The following is a 20639-nucleotide window of genomic DNA, read 5'->3' as shown; positions in this document are numbered from 1 at the left end:
CACATATCCAAGAAGTTCGGTGAACCACACGCAGGATAAACACAGTGAAAACCACACCAAATCTCCTCATAATCAAATTGCTGAAAACCAGGAATGCAGAACAAATCTTAAAAGTAGCCAGAGGAAAAAAGTCACATTTATTCAGAGAAACAAAGATAAGAGTAATGAGAGAGTGCTTGCCTGAAACTGTGCAAACCAGAAGACAGTGGAGCAACATCTTTAAAGTACTGAAGATAAATACAATGAAACAAATTCTATATCCAGTTAAAATATTTTTCAAAAATAAAGTTAAAATAAAGCCTTCTTTGAGGCACACAAGAGCTGAGAGCATTTGTTAGTAACAGACTTACATTTTATGAAATGGAAAAGGAAATTCCTCAGACTTGAGGAAAATGATACCAGGTGGAAACTTGGGTCTACACAAAGTGGTAAATATGTGGATATGTGACTTTTTCTTTCTCATTTTTTGGGATAATTTAAAAGATAATTGAGGGATTCTGGGAAGATGGTAGAGTAAGAAGCACCAGGAGTCTGTCTTTCTACCTAGACAACAATTGCAGTGGCAGAATCTGTCTATAACTAATTGGGAACTCTGGAGTCTTTTGAAGGCTTGCAAGTTCCAGGGGAAGACTTGGAAGGTAAATTGTGGTTAATTTTGGTCAATTTTAGCTCTTAGCGCAGTAGCAGCTACCCATCCCTCACCTCAGTCACATGGCAGGCAACTGTGTGGTTCCAGAGCAGCTTACAAATAGGAGCCAGGGTAGGCAAAAAGGACCTTGTCCTTCAACTTCAAGGGGTCTGTGCTCTGATTGCTGATTGCTTCTTCTCATCATTCAGGTACAGACAAAGAGGTAGGCAGCCATTGTTCTTGCATCTCCCCCTATTGTTGCAAGCCAGCACGCCCCACTCCCAATATATGTGACTTCCAGAGCATATAAAGGGCTAGTGCTTTCCACACCCTCCTCCCCTTCATTTTCCCCTTTTTTCCCCTTTTGGGAGCCAAATATTGAAGACTAGGACATTAAAAAACAGCTGCATCTACAGGGAAAATTAGAAAGTGATAGTGCATGCCCAGGAAAAGGCTCAGAAGACACCTGAGAAGAACTTAAATTTACACCTCAAGCTAATCCTTGGCGTAAACACAGTCTAAGACAATCAAAAACAATAAAAACAATAACACAAATGAGAAAACCCCTAGAAAGTGGAAGAATCTGATTTCCAGAGTTACCATATTCCCAAATTTGATGAAAAACATGAATATAAACATCCAAGAAGCTTAATGAACTCCAAGTAAGATGAATTCAATGAGACCCACACTGAGACACCTTTATAATCAAACTTTCAAAAGTCAGAGACAAAGAGAGAATCCTGAAAGTATCAAGAGAGAATCAACTTATCACATACAAGGGATCCTCAATAAGAATATGACCAGATTTCTCTTCAGGAACTTTGGACAGAAGTCAGTGGGCCAGTATATTCAAAGTGCTAAAAGAATAAAACTGTCAACCAAGTATCCTATGTTTGGTAAATTTTTCTTTCAAAAGTGAGAGAGAGGGCTTCCCTGGTGGCGCAGTGGTTGAGAGTCCGCCTGCCGATGCAGGGGACACAGGTTCGTGTCCCGGTCCGCGAGGATCCCACATGCCGCGGAACGGCTGGACGTGTGAACCATGGCCACTGAGCCTGCGCGTCCGGAGCCTGTGCTCCGCAACGGGAGAGGCCACAACAGTGAGAAGCCCGCGTACTGAAAAAAAAAAAAAAGTGAGAGAGAAATTCCCAGATGAGCAAAAACTGAAGGATTTTATTACCACTAGATCTGCCCTGCAAGAAATTTTCAAAGGAGTCCTTTAGGGTGAAATGAAAGGACACCAGACAGTAGCTCAAAGCCATATGAAGAAATAAAGATCTCAGTGAAGGCCCTTATAAAAGCCAATATTACTCTAACAATGGTTTGTTATCTACTTTTTGTTTTCTGCAGCTTTAAGGGGCTAATACATTTTTTAAAAATTATTAATCTAAAAGCTACCAAGTGACTTGGTTTGTAACTCCACATTTTGTTTTCTAAATAATTTAGACTAATGCATTAAAAGAATTGTTAGTTTGTGTTTCTGGGCACACATTGTATAAAGATGTAATTTTGTGATAATAACAGAAAGGGGTGGGGACAGCTGTAAAGGAGCAGAGTTTTTGTATGTTATTGAAGTTAAGCTGGTCTAAATTCAAATTAAAGTGTTATAACTTTAGGATGTTAAATGTAATCCCCATGGTAACCACAAAGAAAATATCTATATGATATGCACAAAAGGAAATAAGAAAGAATACTTAGGGTAGTCAGAATCTTAGAGACAGAGAATAGAATGGTGGTTGCTAGGGGCTGGAAGAAGGGAGGAATAGGGAACTACTATTTATTTTTTTTTTTGCTGTACGCGGACCTCTCACTGTTGTGGTCTCTCCCGTTGCTGAGCACAGGCTCCGGATGCGCAGGCTCAGCGACCATGGCTCACGGGCCCAGCCGCTCCGCGGCATGTGGGATCTTCCCAGACCGGGGCACGAACCCGTGTCCCCTGCATCAGCAGGCAGACTCTCAACCACTGCGCCACCAGGGAAGTCCCTCAATTGGAAGCTTTATGTCAGTTTCACTTAATATAATTATTTATGTAGTTGGGTTTAAGTCTTTTTTTTTTTTTTTTTTTTGGCCATGCGATATGCAGGGTCTTAGTTCCCCAGCCAGGGATCGAATCCGCACCCCCCTAAGTCTTTCATCTTGCTATTTATTTCCTTTTTGTCCCATATATTTTGTTCTGTTTTTCCTTTGTTTCCTGGCTTTCTTTAGATTATTTTTTATATTCCATTTTATTTGTCATTTATTACTTTGTATTCCATTTATTTATATTTCTTGATAAATATATGTATCCTAAATATATATATTCACCTAATTACAGAGCTTCAGAATACATAAAGTAAAACTAATAGAACTAAACAGAGAAATAGACAAATCCACAATTACAGCTGCAGATTTCAACACTCCTCTCTAAGTAATTGATAGTGTAGTAGATAAAAATCAATAAGGATCCAGAGCAGGCATTAGCAAACTCTGCCCAGTGGACTACATCCATTCCATTGCCCATTTTTGTATTGCCCATTAGCTAGGATTGATTTTTACATTAAAAAAAACAAAAAACATTTATTTATGTATTTATGTATGTATGTATGTATTTCGCTCTGCCTGGTCTTTTTTGCGGCATGCAGTATCTTCGTTGCAGAACGCGGGACCTTTAGTTGCAGCACGCGAACTCTTAGTTGCAGCATGTGGGATCCAGTTCCCTGACCAGGGATCAAACCCAGGCCCCCTACATTGGGAGTGCGGAGTCTTAGCCACTGGACCACCAGGGAAGTCCTGATTTTTACATTTTAAATGATGAAAAACACAAAGAATATTTTCTGATACATGAAAATTTTCTGATACATGAAACTTATATGAAATTAAATTTTGCTGTCTATATATAAAACTTTATTTGAACACAGTCATACTTATTTATTGGCTTGGCCAAAAAGTTCGTTCGGATTTTTCTGCTAGATGTCAGCTATGGCTGCATTCATTTTACAACTGCAGAGATAAATAGTTGGTTCAGAGCCTGTATGGCCCACAAAGTCTAAAATATTTATGTGACCCTTTAGAGGAAGTTTGTAGATCACCTAATATAGAAGTTTTCAACACTATCAACCAGCTTGACCTCATTGAGATACGGAACAGTCTCCCGCACACCATCATCATACATATTCTTTTCAAGTTCACATGAAATGGTCAGCAAGGTAAACTATATGCTGGGTCCTTAAGTCTCAGTAAATATGAATGCATTAAAATTATGCATTAGAATTGTATTAGCAGTTTTAAGAAATGATCCTCAAGTATGTGAGAAAAAAATCTCCAGTTGCTTGGAAAAAGAAAGTAACGCTTAATCCATAGATCACATAAGAAGTCACAGGGGAAATTAGAAGATATTTTGAAGTGAATTAATATGAAAACACAACTTACTAAAGTTTGTAGGGTTCAGCTAGAGCTGTTCTTAGAAGGAAATTTACAGCTTTAAATATTTTATTAGAAAAAAGTCTAAAATGAATGATCTAAGCTTCTAAGCGTAGCATAAGAAGAGCAAATTAAACCCCAAGTAAATAGAAAATATTAAATATGAAAACAAAAGTTAGTGACATAGAAAATGAGGATTAATGAAACCAATAGCTGTTTTTTAATGGATCAATAAAATTAATAAACCTCTAGGTAGGTTTATTAAAAAAAGACAGAAATTACCAATATCAAGAACTATCCTGTAGACATTAAAAAGATATTGTTATGGACTGAATATTTGTGTACCCCCAAAATTCATATGTTTAAGCCCTAACCCCCAATGTGATGCTATTTGGAGATGGGATCTTTGGAGTGGGGCCCTCACTGGGATTAATGTCTTTATATGAAGAGATGCCAAAGAGCTTGCTTTTTCCCTCCACCCCTGCCATGTGAGGACCATGTGAAAAGGTGGCTGTCTATAAGGCAGGAAGAATCCTCACTAGAAAGTGACCATGCTGACCCTTGATTTTGAACGTCTAGTCTCCAGAACTGTGAAAAAGTAAATTTGTATTGTTTAAGCCACTCTGTCTGTCGTTTTTTGTTATGGTGTCCTGAGCAGGCTAAGATAGATATCAAGTGAAAATTGTGAACAATTTTAAGCCAATAAGTTTGACTGTTTAGATGAAGTGGACCAATTCCTTGAAAAACACAGGTGCAAAAGAAATAGAAAACCTAAATAGCCCTGTACTTGTTTTAAAAATCAAATTGATAATTAAAAAGTCCTTCCAAAAAAAAAAAAAAAGTCCAGGTTCAGTGGTTTTTTTGTGGCCATATGGGTTATTTGTCAAAGGTTGTCATACTCTGCATTTAAAATGCAGGTGGATTTTACTATACCTAAAGAATACCCTAATAAAGTTGAATTTTTAAAAAGATCCATATTTCTGGGATAGTTTTCTTGGTAGATCCCTTCAGTTTTGAGATGGGAATATATGAATTTTTAAAAAGCCTCTTCCACTTATCTCTTTGGAACATAATTACTATGTAGTAGGCATTCAGGACTTTTCATTATATTCAAAAAATACAAGATTTATGCAGGCTAAGTATTTTGAATGCTTATTTTCATAATACAATTTTGGGAAAGTCTGTGGTATATCCTTTTGTACAGGGAATAATTTGTCAAAGTTATGTATTCAGTGCATTGCAATTTTCTTGTTTCCTCTTTTATTAAATTATAATTCCATATAATTGCTTATATGCATTTTTCATTTTTAGATTGTTACATTTATCAAGTCTTTAGATATAGCCTTTTTGGGTCATCTAGATGAGTAGTTCTTAGGCTTTTAGATTACACAGAATAATAAAATTTTCAATTAATTTTAAGCAATGTCAATTTTGCAAAGTAAGAACATCAAGAGAAAAAAATCCAATGTTGTCCACAATCATTATTTTAGCACCAAAAAAGTAGAAAGAACATACTTTCCAGGTAAAATAAGCCCTCCTAAGAAAATCAAGACATAGATTATTGATCACTTTGTACTAGGCATTACACCTAGCATTTAAATGTTATCATATTTAATTTTCTAAATACTCATACTACATTTTCCATATACTGTTATTATACTCATTTTATCGGAGAAGAATCTCAGGCTTAGTTATGTCAGAACAAGATGTCTGATTTCATAGCCCATGCTCTGAACGTAGCGCGGGCACTTTTATAATGCAGAACAATTAACAACCTAAAATGGTGATATATTTGCATAATTCTTGATAAAAATTTGTCACCATAGGTCTTTATTTGATAGTTCAGTGCAAACTCAAATAGCTTGTGTAGGTATTTATTTTTTCTCACACATAGTTTTACAGAGATTCTGAACACCTCAGTTAAAGAAACAACCTTCTTAATGTTCATTCATTCATTTTGGAATATTCTGGGTAAACTTACAAAAGCCTTTGGCCTTTAGTATGTTTTTCTAGTCTTTAACACTTTGTGCTGGTTAAGAACGCACAAGGTGGTGGTATTGTTGCCTAGCCATCTAGGCTTACAGGGGGGGAGGGTGCAGAAAAGCACTTCATGCTTGGCTTTCACTCCTGTCCAGGAGGTGATATTTGGCATTTAATCTAGTGACAGTATTATCATTATAATCCTCATAACCCTGAGCATACTCTGAAAATTTATTGTCACTGTCAGGTTGCTTACTTCTTGCTACAAATGGTAAGACACTTTGAGATTTTTGTGGTTAAGAAAATTACCTTTAAACTTAAGTTTGAATAATGCTTTTATCACTTGCTAGCTGTGTACAAAAATTATTTAATCTCTGAACCTCTGTCTCTTCATCTGTTAAAATTAATAATATTTAACTTAGTATTTTTTGTCAACTCCAGTGAAACAGTGTAAATGAAAACAGCGTGAAAACTAGAATCTAATGGACATTTTAGGTAGCTGGCATCCTGTCAGGGTTTTTAGAGCAGGATAATGACATGATACATCTGTTTAGGTTGATATGATGTTGGATCTGAGTGGAAGTGGGGGAGGGGTGAAACTAGAGGAAGGGAGAGTAGAAGGGGCCAAGATCATAGGTGAGGTGATGTTGAGAGTGGAGATGAAAATGGAATTAGTCATTTTGGAGGGAAAAATCAATATTTCATGATGAGAAAGGAGAAGGAACCTCTTGCCTCCCAGATTAATTTCCAACAAATATTTGCTGATTATTTTCCACACTCTGTCCTAGGCATTTGTTATATACAGGCACAGACCTGTAGGGACCTCTAGGAATTGATGGTATTTGGGTCCAGGTAGGATGTTGCCTGCATTCATGAACATAGAGAATTTGGGAGCAAGTGCTGGTTTTGGTATTAAGTCAACCTATATACCTGTAAGCAAGTTGAGTTCTGTGCCACAGCTATGGATACAAAATACTGCCATATAATTTTTACATGATCCTCATGAAATTTGTTTATTTAGGATCACAGACACCTGATTGTAAAGTTTCATTAGTGTTTAGAAAAATGATCATCTTAGGTGTTTGGAAAGATTATATTTTCCTCCTAATACTGCTAAGTATTTTAGTATTAAAAAAAACACTGTAATGAAACTTTTGGCTTTCAGATAATTTGCATTCAGTCTTACTTGGTGCTATTTCTGGGAGAAAAACATTTCTGAATCTTATGTACATAAATTTGAGTACTCGTTACAGGCTTGTCAGTTCTAGTTATTGTCACTGTTAAAACATAGGCTTTAAATAAAATTTGGCTGTAAACTGGCATAATAGATTTCTTAATTTTACAGCAGTGGTTCTCAAACTTTAGGTTGCTTCAGAATCATCTGGAGAGCTTGTTAAAACACAGTTGCTGGGATGTTTCTGATTCAGTAGGTCTGAGGTGGGGCTAAAAATTTGCATTTCCAGAAAGATGATGATGCTTATGTTAAGAACTGCCTGTTATATCATAAGGAATAAGATTATCCTAAGAAACCACAATTTAGGTTCTAAAAGTACTTTAAAAATAGAGTGGTAAAAATTATATGATGCCTAAGAAATAAACTTATTTTCATAAACATGCGTCTCAAATCCAAATCCTCGTAGGGTGTGATAAATATAAAATTTTTATTACTGTCTTTCCTAAAAGTTGTTACTCTTATTTGTTTAATTAGTAATAGGACAAATTAGAAAAATACCTTTAAAAATACATTAAAGATATTATAAATATTGTTCTCTATTCACAACAAATAGTTGACTATTTAGAGGTTTTGATACCTCTAAATACGTAATTCATTTACCCAGCACTTTTCCTTGACGTTAAAAATTAGAGTTCGGGCTTCCCTGGTGGCGCAGTGGTTGAGAGTCCACCTGCCGATGCAGGGGACATGGGTTTGTGCCCCGGTCCAGGAAGACCCCACATGCCGCGGAGCGGCTGGGCCCGTGAGCCATGGCCGCTGAGCCTGCGCGTCCGGAGCCTGTGCTCCGCAACGGGAGAGGCCACGACAGTGAGAGGCCCGCGTACCGCAAAAAAAAAAAAAAAAAAATTAAGAGTTCAATTTTTAAAAAATATAATACCTGCAGTGAAAAATCAACCCATTCATTGAAAGGTGGATGGTTTTGTTTTCCACTGTCTTCTACTTTTCTCCCATCAGCCCTGTAGTTCCTGAATTTCAAAACCTGAAACTCTTGGAATATCAAATGTCAAATGTGATGATATGGTTAATGTAATATGTCAACCCAAATCAGTTTCAGTAATTTTTTTAAAAATCTTATATTTTTTAGCTAATGGGAATGACAACAAGAAATTTAAAGGAGATAGACCTCCCTGTTCGCCTTCCCGTGTTCTCCATCTTCGCAAAATTCCAAGTGATGTCACCGAAGCAGAGGTCATATCATTAGGTCTACCATTTGGCAAAGTAACTAATCTTTTGATGTTGAAAGGAAAAAGCCAGGTATGTAAGTTTTAAAGATTGACCCACAGTTATTGTCTCTGGGTGTTAGTGATAAAATGATTTTTAGGGGGATTACCTGGCAGTCCACTGGTTAGGACTCTGTAGTTTCACTGCCAGGGGTGCAGGTTCAATCCCTGATGGGGGAACTAAGATCCCACAAGACGCAAGGTGTGGCCTAAAAAAAAAAAAAAAGATTTTTATTTTCTTGAACTTTTTTTTTCCCCTAAATTTCATTCTATTTAAATAGTTTTTAAAACAGAACTTTTTAATGACAGGAAGCAACAAACAAAAATGTTAATATAGGAAACAGGATTATATCTTATTCATTGACTTGTTAACAAACATTTTATATTCTTAATTACAAAATGGTTTATGAAAATATCCTGTGATTATCAGAAGAGATTGGATTGATTACCATCAGAGATTGGATAATGATGTCTGATTCAGACTCCTCTATCTTTAGTAAACTATTTAACATCCCTGTTTAATGCAGATGAGGTTATTAAGAACTGGAGAAGTTAAATAATATGTCTTAGTATTCAGCCCTTGTTGTGCTTACACATTTTTCTTGCATCTTTTGGAGATAGTGCATGCACTTGGATCTTTTTATCACAGATGCCACTATTGAGAATAGTATGGTTGGCACGGTTTGAAAGAGCCAACATGACCATGTCTAATGGCTGTGAAATGCCTAACTGCCATGTGTTATGTACATTATCGTGTTTCGTGTAGTGTATCCTATGTTTTATGTCAAATAGCTCTGAGAGGCAGCAGGCAGTGTCACACTTTCCTTTGTTTCTGCAGTTGGTTCTAGGTTTATATTTATCTGTAGTGCTAATTGACTGTTATGTTAATTGCTTGTCTTTTGATCATAAATCCTGTTTAGAAAATATCTTGTTAGTAATTACTTCAGCAGGAGATTCTGATGTGAGTCACTAGTAGTACTTGTGAGCATAATCTTTCCCATGGTTCTTGTAGGTGGAGTGTTGAGGACAGAGTAGGGGTTATTTTCACCAGCGTTTCTGTGGGTAGTGACTTTCGGTTTTCTCTCCACCCTACATAATGAAAATTGATCCCTTTGGATGCTTTGGGAAAACATAATTCTTTTACTGGACTCCATGTGGAAAAATTTATTTTTACATATGAATTTTTAGGTTGTATATACATTTAGGAAAAAATTCCTGTGATAAGAATCATATTCCAAAGACATTGTTCAGCTTTTCCTTTGTGTGACTGATGTTAGACATTGCAGGAGTTTAGAAACATTTAGAAAGGAGTTTGCAGGAAGAGACTCTCCCCATATAATGAATATTATTAGAATACAGTTTACAAATTCTTTGTTGAAAAGATGATTAAAAACCAGATAGGAAATATTGCCATAGCTATTTTTGTTACCTTGATCATTTTTATCCACTTCTCTTAGAAATATTAGAAAAAGTGTATTATTGATACAATTGGATAGCAACTTTGAAGTGTGTTGTGGACATCTGTACCTTTTAGATAGTATAAATGACTCGAAGTCTGTTTTATTCATCGAAGATAGTGATTTGGATCAGGGGTTCTTCCTGCATTTTAAATTTGAGATGTTCTTATAGGTAGTTCTGAGAGCTCAGAACGCTTAGTAGATGTCTATATTTTATCTTCTTAACCATTAAGATAGGGTGATAAAACCTGCCACCTTAAAGGTCTGTAAGTATCCTATTCCTGTCATAAGTTAATGGGAGTCCTGACAGCTAGGAGAAGCTTTATACAGAATAAGACATAAATACCAAGGAGCTTCTTCTATCTCAGTTCTTCTTGTGTTAGTCTTCAAACAGCTAATATTAGTACAGTGATTACCAATATCCAAAAAAGGTCACTTGAATGACCCAAAGCAATATTGACTTAATGTAAGAAGTTCTCCCATTTCCCTAATTTGTACAATTGAGCCTTTGCACCTGAATGCTCTAATTGTATTCATAAATGGCTGTTTCATAAAAAGGTAGAGAAGAGCAAATCATTATGCCTCATCTCTGTTTGAGAATTTTTTAGGAAGAAACTGAAAGCATCTATTTATAGTAGTGATGCACAGGTTTATTTTTGCCTTTTTAATTATTTCTAGATTTTAGAAGAAACAGAAATAAGAAGAAAATCAAAAACCACTTAAAATCATTTAATCAACTGGCAATTTCCCAATCCCAAATCGTTTATTGAACCCAACTTTTTTCAAATATGTTTTCAGTTACTGTCAGTGATACACTTTGAAACAAGTCTTTTCATCCCCTTGGGGGCAATATGATTTCTCTTGAGAATACGTGAGTTTAGAGCAAGCTGGAATGACAAAGTAGTTCTTAGCTGCCTTTCAAAAACATGAGCTTTCACTTTACTTTCTTGTGTTTACTGCAGGCTTTCTTAGAAATGGCTTCTGAGGAAGCTGCTGTTACTATGGTGAATTATTACACTCCTGTTACTCCTCACCTTCGAAGCCAGCCTGTTTTTATTCAGTATTCCAATCACAGAGAACTTAAGACTGACAATCTACCTAATCAAGCTGTAAGTATTAAAGGCATTTCTAAAAATAGTTATAAGAACACGTGATATAATAACTTAAATTTAATTTTCTGTTTTTCAGAGGAAAAAAATCATGTGTTTTTCTTCATCTTAGAATGCTCTACTGGTAAAGATTGTTTATGTAAGTTCTTACCCAAAGACTTAAGAATAAGAAAGCACTGCCATTTGGAAGTAAGTTTGAAGATATGGTGTTAGTAATGGCAGATATTTAGTTTTCCCTTGAAACTGTTTTCATGAGTGGAAAAAAACATACGTTGTTATGTCTCTCTTAAAAATCTCAGATCTGAAAGAAACTATAGAAGTCAATCCTTTTCTTTTTACAGAACGTGTAACATTTGTCTGTTTAGAAGTCAATCCCTTCTTTTTACAGAATATGTAACAAAGGCATTGAGAAGTTGAGTGATACTTCTATTGTGATGTTAACTAACTGAACTTAAGATGTTAATAAGAATTTGTATAGATATGTTCATTAAATGAATTTTGACTCTCCAAGATGAATGTGGAATATAGAATATGAACATTTCTTACCTCATTTTCCAGTTTTTATTTTGATATAATTCATGTTCAAACTTCTGTGTCTCTCCAGGTTGATTTTTAAGTAGCTAAAATAGTAATTTGAAGTAACTTCAGGGTAGGAAAAATTTATCCACAAAGCAAGTACATTTTAAGAAAGAGGTTTTTTTAATTACGTTGAGAGCAGTTTGGCCGTGATACTCTTGCTGTAGGCAAAAGAACTCCTTCAGCTCTTTGACTCTGTGTTGAAAGTCATTATAATGCAAGCTGCTGAATTTATAGTTTTCTACATTTTTAAAAACAGTGACATTTCTTGCACACAATCCTTAACTTATCTAAGAGATATTAATGGCCTGTAATAAACTGTCTAAACTTAAGAGTAAATGAAATGTTAGATATTTTTAAATAGTATAATTTTTTTTTAATGAAAAATTGCCTTGTAAATTGGATACATGCTCATGGTAAAACATTCAAACAATCCAGAAAAATAAAAAATAAACAAAACAATCCAGTTACCCAGATATATAACTAACATTTTACTGTGTACCCCTTCTCTATTCAGGTTATTGTCTATGTATATAACTTTATACCAATGGAATCCTAATAGTTTGAAAACTACTAAAAACTAATTATTTTTTCTCTACAATATGTCAGGGATGTTGTTTTATGACAACAAATATAGAATTACTTCATACTTTTATTTATTTATTTTTACTTCATAATTTTTAAATGACTGCATAATACTCTCTTCAAAAGGGCAGCCATAATTTATCCCGTTTCTTTTCTTTTTTTAATTTAACATCTTTATTGAAGTATAATTGCTTTACAATGTTGTGTTAGTTTCTGCTGTATAACAAAGTGAATCAGATATATGTATACACATATCCCCATATCCCCTCTCTCTTGCATCTCCCTCCCACCCTCTCTATCCCACCCCTCTAGGTGGTCACAAAGCACCAAGCTGATCTCCCTGTCCTGTGCTATCCAGTTTCTTGTTGTTAGATTGAGATTGTTTGCCATGTTATGCTCTTACAAATAGTACTATAGCAGCATTCTTACATATCTTGGCACACATGCAGCATTATCTTATTTATGTTTCTGGCAACAAAATTGCTGGGACTAAGCCTATGCGTGTTTTATGTTTCAATATATGTTGCATGATTGCTTTCTCTAAAGCTTATTTGCTGATTTAGGGTGCCACTGATAATATATGAGTAAGTAGTTTTCCTGTCCATCTGTGTTAATATGTTAGTTAACAAATTGTATCTTACTGTTTACTCTCTTTTATTTAATAACTTGTGAAGTATTTATAGTGATTTCTGTTAATGCAGTTTTTCCCCAATTTTTTCAATTGTGGTAAAATATATATAACGTAAAATTTACCACTTTAACCATTTTTAAGTGTATGGTTGAGTGGCATTAAGTACATTTTCATTGTGTAACCCATCACCACCATCCATCTCCAGAACTTTTTCATCTTCCCAAACTGAAACTCCATACCTGTTATACACTTACTCCTCATTTCCCCTACCCCCACCCTGGCAGCCACCATTCTATACACTTTCTGTCTCAAAGTTTGTCTGCTAATGCAATTTTAAAAATATTTTTATATAATAGTCAAATCTCTGAAGTTGTATTATGGTCTCTGACATGGGTACCATACTCATAAAAACCCAGGATAGCAAGGTTAAAAACATTTTTTTTACCTATGTTTTCTTATACTTTCATGTTTTGGTTTTTATTTGTAGAGTTTAAATCTTTGTTTTGTTAAGAATATTTTGTGGGTGGAGAGTGAGGCTTTGGTCTTTCTCTTACTCCCAGTGACCAGTTTCTCTTTTGTTGTAGTTGAATAACCCATTTATCAATATTATCCACTCATGGGACTTCCCTGGCAGGCCAGTGGTTAAGACTTTGCCTTCTAAGGCAAGGGGTGTGGGTTCGATCCCTGGTCGGGGAGCTAAGATCCCACATGCCTCGTGCCAAAAAACATAAAACAGAAGCACTATTGTAACAAATTCAATGAAGACTCTTTAAAAAATGATCCACATCAAAAAAAATCTTTAAAAAAAATCTTTAAATATATATATATATATATATATATATATCCACTCTTGTGAAACTTGTCTTTTGTCATGGTCTAGTTTTCCATACACAGACTATGCGTACTTACAACCCGCATATATACACTTGTTAGACACGACTACACATTCTGCTTGCATGACCCCCATCTACCCTCATGTGTGTGTGGCTCACATGGTATGCAGTCCATGTCTAATATGGACTACCTTTTGGATTCTGTTCTGTTCCATTCCTAATTCAGTGTCCCTAAGGCTTAATATGTTGTAGGGCAAGGCCCTATTCTTTACCTTCTCTTTTTTGAAATTAAATGGATAATATGTTTTGTTTATTTCTCAGGGTATATTAGCATTATTTTGATAACTCCTAACCCCAAAAAACACAGTTAGAATTGGGTTGATTTTATAGATTTATTTGTAGATAATTAACATGTCTATATTGCTAACTGATCCTTTTGAGGAGGAAGTTATATTTTATTTCCTATCTTTCAGAAGAATTTTTAATTCTCCTTCATGTAAGTCATGCAGTTTTCTCATTAGTGTTATTCCTAAATATGTTAAAGTCCTGAAGACGATGTAAACAATTTAATAAAACTCTTAAAGACTGGATTATTCCAAAGGGAAACAGTGAGAAATCCCAGTTGCTTGGCAACCAAAGCCAGCCCAAATGACCTAGTTTATTCTTAGATAGCCTTGATTTCTTCCCAGTACCCTTTCCATTTTGTTACTTTTGTCCATTTTTTGCATTGGTGTTTGATAAAATAATATTTTTCTTTTATTCAGCGTCCTACACCAAAGCTGAACTCAAAATTGAAGGTCCTGTTTGCATATATAAAATGTACCAGATGTGTTTCTACAGCCCTCAGAAACTGATAAATTACTGTTTCATTCTCTTCTCTTTGAATAGCAAGATATCCCAAAACACGCACATAACTTCTTTTCCAGCTTATGGACATACTTGGCAGAGGGTGAGGTGAATATCAAGTATCTTTGTCCCTTGGTTTAAGCTAAAATTATAGGTAAAAAATTTAGATCCTATTTTGAGGTACAGCATTTGAGGAGTGGTTGTATTAATAGGATTCATTTTTGTATAGACAGTTTTTCTTGACCTTGTGGGTAGAAGTTTATAAATTTGCAAAGAGATGACCATGGAAGGACTTCCCCTTAAAAAATTTCCCAAAAAATCATCCAACTGAACACTTAAGATCTGTGACTTGTGTTGTATATTCATTTCCATCTTAATTTTAGAAATGTCTTCTTCACATTATCCAGGCATGTTTAAATTTTACATGAAGTATATATACCTCCCCCACCTCAATAAAATATTTGTTGATTTTTCCATCATACTACTGCTGTTTCCTTTACTACTAGTTAATGTAACCATTCCGGAGGGTTTGTTGCTGAAACATTTAAAACTATCCCATAATAAGAATTCTGCTGCCTCAAAATGTTTAGTATCAGATACACAGAAAATATGTCTTCTGTGTACCTGAAATACCTCTTCATGTTAAGAAGACATTTCTTTTTTTCCCCCTCACTTTTCTGTTGTCCTCAGTGGAAAGTATGCCTCCACTTTCATTTTTTTTTACTTAAATATTTTTGCCTAATTAAAAGTTGAAACTATAGAGTTACTTATTAAATAAATCTTTTTCTCAGACTTTTATTGTCAAAAAAATTTTTTTGCATGCCTGCTATGCAGAGACTTTTGTACTCTGTGAAGTACTAATGCAGAGTATATTGACAACTCTAGAATGATAAGGACGATATACACCATGGCTTCTCATGTTTCTCCACTGTGGTATCTTCTGTGCCAAAGAGGAAAGAGTGAAGGAAGAGAAACAACAACAGTAGCAACAATAACAGTAATATAACAGCAGTAAGCATATATATAGAATTGTTTAATAAAAAGGATTGATAGAATGATTGATGGGTAATGAAGTAAAAGTCAGTGAGGTTGGGAATTCCCTGACGGTCCAGTGGTTAGGACTCTGCACTTTCACTGCAGAGGGCCTAGGTTTGATCCCTCCCTGGTCGGCGAACTAAGATCCCACAAGCTGCGCAGCGCAGCCAAGAAAAAGTTAGTGAGGTTAAGTTTACTTTCAGTTATGCAGGCTTAGTTTTGATAAGATTTAATCATCCTGATAGAAGAAAAGGCACCATTATTCCACTGACAGCCTCACTATGATGATTTTTCCTAGATATTATGAAGTTGTGATGTCCAGTATGGTAGCTGCTAGCTAAATGTGGCTAAATTTAAATAAATTTAAAAATAAAAAATTCAGTTCCTCAGTTGGACTAGGTACATTTGGAGTGCTCACTAGCCACTTGTGGTTAGTACTGTCATATTGCATACTGTAGATGTTGAACATTTCCATTATCACAGGAAATTCTGTTGGACAGCACTGTTGGTCTTCCATGTCTCTACTTAACCTTTTTTTTTTCTGTGTGTGTGTGTGCGTGCAATACAGTTTTAATAACTACTTTAATGTTCTTTTCTGCTGACTCTAATCCCTGTGTTAATTCTGAGTCTTTTTTGAATGACCTCCCAACATCATCACTGCCTATTTAAAGGCTCAAAGTGGAAATGTGAGCCAGTTTTCAAATTTGAAAGCAGTACAACCCTTTTTTCCAAATAAAATCGTACTGGGGAGCCCACTATAAAATAAATAAACTGCCATGTTTGAAGCAGAATTAGGATGCTCAGTATTCCACACACTTGGCTTTACAAGAACATAGTTTTGAAAGCTAATGATATAAAATATTCAAATAATTCATATATTGTTCTCAAATATGATTTGGAAACAGCATTGGTAGTTTGTGTTTTGCTTGATACATAAAAGTCTGTATATGAAATAAAAATGCTGTTAAAAGGTTAAAAAAAATGTATATAAAAGTGGAAGTTGTTCAACTCTTAAGTGTACAGAAGTAAAAGACTGCCACTTTTCCAGAAAGATACTTATTTTAATGTTATTTTTCATAGCAAAATGTTGGAAAGCTACTAATCTCACATTAGAAAGGTGGTATAATAAATAGTAAATTAAAAATGAAAGTCATGAAAACAAAACAAATGTTCATATGAAAAACAAAGTACTGTGACAAATTACTGTGTTCTTTAAAATTGCAAGTGAGTACAATATGTAAAAATGAAAGAATCTGCATTAAAGTGGTAGGATTTTTTCATTTTGTGGCACAAACATTTTACTAATTATCACCATTCTTAGGAAATTATAAGTACGGAACAAAAGACTGATGAAAACTTGCATTTAATTTCAATAACCATTAACCGTGCTTTTTTTCTCTTCGATTTTCTCCTCTTTTACCTACTTTATATTTTAAATAATTGTTTTAAATTTTGAGACAGTCACAAAATTTAAAAAGAGTTACAGATATAATACAAAGAACTGTTGATTCCTTGAGGCATTTGGGAATAAATTGTTAATCTGGTCTGTGTTCATTGGCCAAACTTTTAGTGTGCATTTCCTTCAAAGAAGAGTATTCTACACAACCAGAATACAGTGGTCAAAATCTGGAAATTAACATTTGGTGCATTACTTCCCTCCAATCCTCAGTCCCCGTTCAAGTTTTTCCAGTTGTCCCAATAATGTTTGTTCCAGCAAAATAAGCATTATTCATAATCACATGTTCCATTTAGAAATCACATCTTCTAGTATCCTTTTATGTGAAACAGTTTACAGGGTTTTTTTGACTTTCGTAACCTTGACGCTTTTGAAAATTATGGGCTACTTATCTTTTAGGCCATCCCTCAATTTGAGTTTGTCTTATGTTTCCTTGTGATTAGATTCAGTGTATGTAGCTTTGACAGGAATGTCACAGAAGTAATGCTCTTTTTTTCTCATTGCATCATATCAGGGAGCACATAACTTCAGTTTGTTGCATTACTGATGGTGTGCTCTTTGATCACTTGATTTGGCTGGTGTTTGCCTGGCTTCTCCACTGTAAAGTTGTGACTTACGAAGGGGGAAAGAAGAGTGTTTGGGGGAAGGTACTTTAAGGCAGTGTAAATATACTGTTCCTTATCAACTGTCAATCTATATCAGCCTATGGACTTAATGTTTCCCATTTCATTTGATGGGTTTTTATTTGTTACAGTCATTATTTTGGTTCTCAAATTGTCCTATATTTGGCCAGTGGGAGCCCCTTCCAGCTGTCTTCTTTGTCCTTTTGGCTCGTTCCCATCATTCTTTGAAAACTTCTTTGCATTCTGGTACAAAACAGCAACAGCAAAACCCCCACAAAACCAGAAAAGTTACACACTCATCTTGTGCTTTCCTTGCTCCAGCTTTAGAGTTAGGCATTTTTTAGAGCACCTGCTTCCTTTTAGTGGAGCATGATATTAAGAAACTTTTCTGCCTGCCCCTGCTTGGATTCTAACATCTCATGCCAGGCTGCCCCTCCATTGAATTACTTCCTTAGTCCATTCAGGTCCCCATGGACCGACCTCCTCTTCACCCTGCTTAGATTATTTTTACTACGTGTGGACCCCTTCTTAACTCTCCCTGGGTTCTGACAGTCCTGGCTAGGCTACTCTCCTCTGGATGCCTTTCTTACCCATCTCATGCTCCCTAGGTTCTGACAGCCAGCAGTGAGCCACCCACTCACAGATACCTTCCTTACCTTGTTTGGGCTCCGGTTTCCCTTACCAGGCGGACCTATCACATGGATGCACTCCTTGCGTTGCTCAGGCTCTGATGCTCCATGCCAGGATGCCTTTGTACAGGGATGCTGTCCTTGCCCCATGCTGAACCACCACAGCTCCTCTCTTCCTCCGTATTTAACACCTATCATATGCCACCCAAAGGCTTTAGAACTCAGTTGTCCAGGGAGGAAAAAAGAAGAGGGGGACTTCAGTGATTTTTTTAAAGTGGCCTTTAATGTTACTTTCACACTGTCTTTTTTCCTATTGTCATTTAAAAATTAGGAAATAAAAGTAATATCCAAATTTTCTTCTTTTTTGGCCATGGTTTTGTTTTCATTTCTTCAAGTAAATTTAAGAACTTTCTTAAATATTGTGTCATTGTGATAAGAAGGCAAGACTTCTGATTCTTGACTGATTACAATTTTAGGATATATGCATCCAGAGAAAGTAGATATGTATATTTTTATTTAACTATATTACTTCATATTACTTTACATCAGCTAATTTTAAGGATTATATAATGCTTCTGTGTAACCACAAGTTCTCATTTTGTATTGTTAAATAGAGAGCCCAAGCTGCACTGCAGGCTGTCAGTACTGTCCAGTCAGGAAGTCTGGCCCTTCCTGGAGTTCCTGCTAATGAAGGCACAGTCCTGCCTGGGCAGAGCCCTGTGCTCCGAATAATTATTGAAAACCTGTTTTATCCTGTTACCCTGGAAGTTCTTCATCAGGTAAGGAGGAACACTCTTATGAAAGCAGAGTCAAATATGACCTCTGTAACTTTGGATGTTTTATGTCTTCAGTTTTTCAGGTTGTTGATTTTGGTTAATGTATTTGTTTAAATAATTAAAAAAAATCTTCAGCATCCTGTTTCATGCAAGAAATAGTATCAATTAGAGATAGTTTCTTGAAAGCCTCCATTTTCTAACTTAAATACTTGATTTAAAAAGGTATGTAAGAATTCTGTTTTTTTATACCTAAGCATGAAAATGAACAAAGCACAGACTCCTATAAAAAGCACCGGTAGTAGTTGTTCCTCAGAAAGTAACATCAATATAGAAAACAACTAATCTGTTTCTATTGACTCCTCCCTACACTTGAGTATTTTTATTTTAAAAACTCTGAAAGGAAAATATGAGTCACTTAAATAAGAAAGTATCATGTTAAATACTGACTGATTCTCAACATAGCTTTCATAGACTACCCATTACTATGTCTAAACTGTCTTGATAAGAGGCAGTGTATCACATCATGGCCTACTGTGAAGATATAGAATTTAAGAACTGGAAGATCGACCACCTACCTAGTTACATAATTTTGTATTGAATAAAACTGAGGCTCAGATACTTGATGAGTTGAATATTGTAAAGAGTAATTTAAGAACCAGTTAGAACTCAAGTCCCCTAATGTCACCTCCAGTATTCCATTTCATTATACTTGACAACCTAAGTATAAAAATTATTTTAAAACACTAAAACATATTATATGCTTATTTATTTATTTATTTATTTATTTATGGCTGCGTTGGGTCTTCGTTGCTGCTTGCGGGCTTTCTCTAATTGCGGCGAGTGGGGGGGCTACTCTTCGTTGTGGTGCGTGGGCTTCTCATTGCGGTGGCTTCTTGTTGTGGAGCACGGGCTCTAGGCACACGGGCTTTAGTAGTTGTGGCACGCAGGCTTCAGTAGTTGTGGCTTGTGGGCTTTAGAGCACAGGCTCAGTAGTTGTGGCACACGGGCTTAGTTGCTCATTGCGGCTTGTGGGATATTCCTGGACCAGGGATTGAACCTGTGTCCCCTGCATTGGCAGGTGGATTCTTAACCACGGTGCCAGCAGGGAAGTCCCTATTTTCATATTTATGTCTCATTATTATTATTATTATTATTATTATTTTTTTTTTTTGCGGAACGCAGGCCTCTCGCTGTTGTGGCCTCTCCCGTTGCGGAGCACTGGCTCCAGAGGCGCAGGCTCAGCGGCCATGGCTCATGGGCCCAGCCACTCCGCGGCACGTGGGCTCTTCCCAGACCGGGGCACGAACCCGTGTCCCCTGCATCGGCAGGCGGACTCTCAACCACTGCGCCACCAGGGAAGCCCCCTCATTATATATTAAACAATGTGATCTCAGGCCAGTCTAGACTCATTTAACTGTTTTCCAAACCTTTGGATTTGTACTACTGAATGAAGAGTCATAGGGGTGTGTGTGTGCATGTGTATTTAAGAATTGAAATGTATCCTATCCTATTCTCACATTTTACAAATAAGGGTACTGGGAACCTTAGAAGTTGTTACTTTCCCCACAGTCATTGTACCAATTGGTGATAGAACTCAGATATATTTCCTAATATGGTTCATGTGC

General features: G+C 35.8%; 1 protein-coding gene across 5 annotated transcripts in view; it reads left to right on the top strand.

Moving 5' to 3' along the window:
* PTBP3 (polypyrimidine tract binding protein 3) overlaps positions 1-20639 on the top strand; it is a 102653-nt gene that overhangs the window by 41885 nt on the left and 40129 nt on the right. For all 5 annotated transcript variants that reach the window (XM_081237174.1, XM_081237172.1, XM_081237171.1 and 2 more), the window contains 3 exons: positions 8323-8492; positions 10878-11024; positions 18853-19017. In XM_081237174.1, coding sequence (XP_081093300.1) covers positions 8323-8492; positions 10878-11024; positions 18853-19017 — 482 coding nt within the window. The remainder of the gene's footprint in view (positions 1-8322; positions 8493-10877; positions 11025-18852; positions 19018-20639) is intronic.

Source organism: Mesoplodon bidens (assembly GCF_964165515.1).
Source record: "Mesoplodon bidens genome assembly, chromosome: 6".
Taxonomy (NCBI): domain Eukaryota; kingdom Metazoa; phylum Chordata; class Mammalia; order Artiodactyla; family Ziphiidae; genus Mesoplodon; species Mesoplodon bidens.
The sequence above is the reverse complement of the archived record's forward strand: the minus strand, read 5'-3'. Positions and strand labels throughout refer to the sequence as shown.